The sequence below is a fragment of the Acanthisitta chloris genome, unplaced genomic scaffold (assembly GCF_000695815.1).
Source record: "Acanthisitta chloris isolate BGI_N310 unplaced genomic scaffold, ASM69581v1 scaffold40377, whole genome shotgun sequence".
In the NCBI taxonomy this organism is placed as follows: Eukaryota; Metazoa; Chordata; class Aves; order Passeriformes; family Acanthisittidae; genus Acanthisitta; species Acanthisitta chloris.
This window is the reverse complement of record NW_008684936.1, coordinates 1-3,431: the sequence shown is the minus strand read 5'-3', so window position 1 is coordinate 3,431 and position 3,431 is coordinate 1. Positions and strand designations below refer to the sequence as shown.

The 3,431-nt window shown below is 53.3% G+C and overlaps 1 protein-coding gene across 1 annotated transcript in view; it reads right to left on the bottom strand.

The window, feature by feature from the left end:
- The window catches only part of LOC103806797 (chromosome unknown open reading frame, human C9orf114), a gene marked incomplete at its 5' end in the record, with an annotated part of 4,090 nt that extends 844 nt beyond the window's left edge, over positions 1–3,246 (bottom strand). Inside the window, 8 exons of the mRNA XM_009079504.1 lie at positions 86–188; positions 803–901; positions 1,258–1,330; positions 1,651–1,781; positions 1,931–1,980; positions 2,293–2,382; positions 2,471–2,630; positions 3,127–3,246. Of these exons, the coding sequence (XP_009077752.1) occupies positions 86–188; positions 803–901; positions 1,258–1,330; positions 1,651–1,781; positions 1,931–1,980; positions 2,293–2,382; positions 2,471–2,630; positions 3,127–3,246 (826 nt within the window). The remainder of the gene's footprint in view (positions 1–85; positions 189–802; positions 902–1,257; positions 1,331–1,650; positions 1,782–1,930; positions 1,981–2,292; positions 2,383–2,470; positions 2,631–3,126) is intronic.
- Between the last annotated feature and the right edge of the window lie 185 nt (positions 3,247–3,431).

Here is a 3,431-nt window from a genome sequence, read left to right as displayed (position 1 = left end):
TCCTGCCTGGGAGAACACCAAGCTCTGCTCTCTTCACCAGCCTCCCTGGGGGCTCTGAGTGGGGCCAAGCAGGTGGGATACAAACCTAAAGGAGGGAAGAGTGACCTGGTCCACGGAGCTGCCCCGCTCTGAGGTCCCAATGGAGAGATCATAGCCTTCCTTGAATGGGCACTCAGAAAACACAGCACCTGGGAAACACACAGAATTTGAGATGTGTCTTCTGGACAGACTGAGACACTCCACGGGGGTGTTCAAGGAGCAAAAGGTTTTGGTGCCACTAGTGCCTCAGGAGACAGAAGAATGATTCCTCTTTCCCACACAATTCCCTTACTGCAGGAGTCTCCCACACCCTTCTCAACAGCAGCACCTTTTCCTCAAAGCTCAAAACAGCTTCCAGGAACCATTCCTTGACTAACAGCTTATAGTCTTCCTAGGAGGTCCAATCAACCAGAAGACAGTAAGAGGATTTTGCAGAGCTCTTGAGCTCAAATGTCACTGCTGGCTCTGATGTCAATGAGTGGGAGAGAGTTATCATGGAAATGGAGAAGGAGAGCACCAACTCATCTCCTGCTGCTACACAGCCATTTGGAGCAACAGTGAATGGGGGTACAGGGCAGAGTCCTGGTGGGTGACTGGGGTGATTCACACCTCACTTTAGCCCTTCAGTTTGACTGCCATGTGGCTACTAGCTGCCTTTAAGACAAGGGAGATGTCTAGGAAAGATGTGTGCAGTCAGTAGGCCTCAAATTGGTGTGGAAGCCCAGGCAGAGACAGGGCAGAGAGCAGGAAATCCCTTACTTACTCAGGCAGGAGGCCAGGCGGACGCTGTAGCCCCAGTACAAGCCTGACACAGTCCGAGGGTGGTGCGAGGACACCACGGTGCCCTTAGGTGTTTTCGCTTCTGAAAGGGAAGCAAAGAGACTAACAGCCCCTGTGATCTGGTGAGATTTGACCAGCCATGTACAGCAGTTTCTCCTGGGACAGGGCACTGACCTGGTGTACAGCACAACCCTCAGTTCTGAGTGCATTCTGAAGAGTGCAACTATGTTTGGGCTGGTTATTGTTGGTCAAAGAGCTGACAGTTCTTTTCAGTTAACAAGGGAGGTATGGTAAGGGTGTTACTAGAATTGTGTGTGGAGTGAGGGGAAGTGCAGAGCTGTTGGGTACCTTCAGACATTAGGAACCTGAAGGCTGTCATATGAAGGACCAGCTCCTGCAAGGACTGAAGTTTACAAATGCTGTTGGAGCAGTGATTACCTGGATTCTGAGACTCCTGCAGGTGCACGGTGACTCGCAGACCAGGCGTCAGCTGTCTGTCGATCTGCACATCCTGCAGTGACACTCATCATCAGCATCAGACACTCCAGAAGTACTGGGGAAGGTGGGGAAGGAAGGGAACCCTCTGAGGAAGTGGGGGCCTGGAATGAGGAGCTTTAGCTGCTCAGAGGTTCAGCTGTAGCAGTGAAGCAATGATGTGCTGGAATGGGCAGTGCCTTCCAGGGGCTTGGGAAGCCACAAATGTTGCTGAGCCAGAAGGGACAAGACAGCAACAACCTCCTGCCAGCCCTCTGTGGCTTTCAGAAACCCAGCAGCACCCACCCTGCCTGCTTCAAATCTGACAGAGAGACAAAGAAAATAATTTTGACATACCTTCCTCATCCCACAGTTAACAAAAGAGCCTCTGCCTGGCTTCATTGGCTTGTCCAGCACGACTCCCTCGCGGTACTCCGAGTCCTCGTCCACCCGCATGTGGTGGGGGCTGTCCAGAGGGTTAAGCAGCCCTGGAACAGCACAGAGGAAAGAGCTGCTGAGGGGAGGGGACAGACAGTGGGGACAGAAGTGTAAGGACAACAGCACACTGCTACTGAGGTGTGTGTCCCACACAAAATGAGCCAGAGCTCAGGAAGGACAGAGATAACTGAATCATTACCTGCAAACTGCAGATCCTCATGCTTTGGAAAAAAGGATTTCCTCAAGTACCTGTTATCAGAGAAGGCTGAAATGTGGAATGGTGTTTTTATGGAATCCAAGCCTTAATTCTAGCCTGGTTCTAACTGAAAGGAGCAGAGTACAGAGCATGCTTAGCTCCTGCAAGTCTTTGATCTACCTCCAATGTATCGTGCAGGCTGTATCCTGCATTCACTGCTCTTCTTTTAGTTAAACTCCTGAACCAGACAAGCAATACCCGTAAGTATGTGATCAAAAAGAATTTACCTCCTGCTCCCACTGCCCCTAGCATGAGGCACCCACAGCAGTCAGATCTGATGCAAGGTCTGACCATGGTGTACTTACTGAGGACACTCCAAGTACTGCAGGATCCGAGCCAGCTGCACACAAGCCTTGCCTTTCCTCCCAATTCCTTCAAATTCCCCCTCCACGGTCCTGAAGGAGAAACCAAGCAGCTGGTGAGCTTAGCATGGAGGAAGCTGAGAGGAAACACTTTGTGCAGAACAACGTGGCTCCTCCTTACTTCACATCTTCTCCGTGCTCGTCAAAGACCACGATCTCATCCACGCAGAAGATGGCACAGGCTCGAGCGATCTGTCCCGCGAGGTACGTGCGCAGCTCCAGCGACTGCGCGTTGTTCAGGATGGAGCCTGGCAGGGCCACGCTCAGCGTGTGGTGACGCCCTGGGGAGCAGAGAGGTGTGAGAGAGACACAGCCTGGGGAGCAGAGAGGTGTCAGGGAGACACAGCCTGGGGAGCAGAGAGGTGTCAGGGAGACACAGCCTGGGGAGCAGAGAGGTGTCAGGGAGACACAGCCTGGGGAGCAGAGAGGTGTCAGGGAGACACAGCCTGGGGAGCAGAGAGGTGTCAGGGAGACACAGCCTGGGGAGCAGAGAGCCATGGTCTCACAGCTGGTGTACTGCATTGCCTTTACTGCTTAGCTGCACTTGTGGAGGAAAAGCAACCTCTGTTTCTTAGACTGCATCACAGGTTTTCTCTTAAGACAGGTCTCTTGTGCAGTGCTCTGTGTTTATGCCTGTTTGGATATCTGGACTGATCCATACCGGATCTATGAAGAGTGTCACCTTTCCTGTCGAGCTGTAACACTGACTGGCTTTAACAGCCAGGTTCTCCCAGTTCTTTCGACCCAAACCTCCCCACCAGGTCCCAGCGGCATCACCTCTGTCCTCCTCCTGCTCCTGCTGCTTCTGGGCTTCCTGTTCTGCCAGCTCCTGCATCCGCTGTTTCTCCAGTTTCTTTAACAGCTTCAGTTCTTTCCATTTCTTCTTCTCAGCTTTCCCTGGGGCGAGGCAAAGCATTTGGCGTTAAACATCTGGCTCTGAGCTGAGCAGCCGAAGGGGGCGGACAGCAGGAGGACCAGGTGACCTACTCTGATCCCTTCCAACCTGACCGCGCTCGGGGACAGCTCCTCCCGGTCCGAGGGCCGTGCTGGCTGCGCCCCGGCCTCCCTGCCCGCCCCCAGCC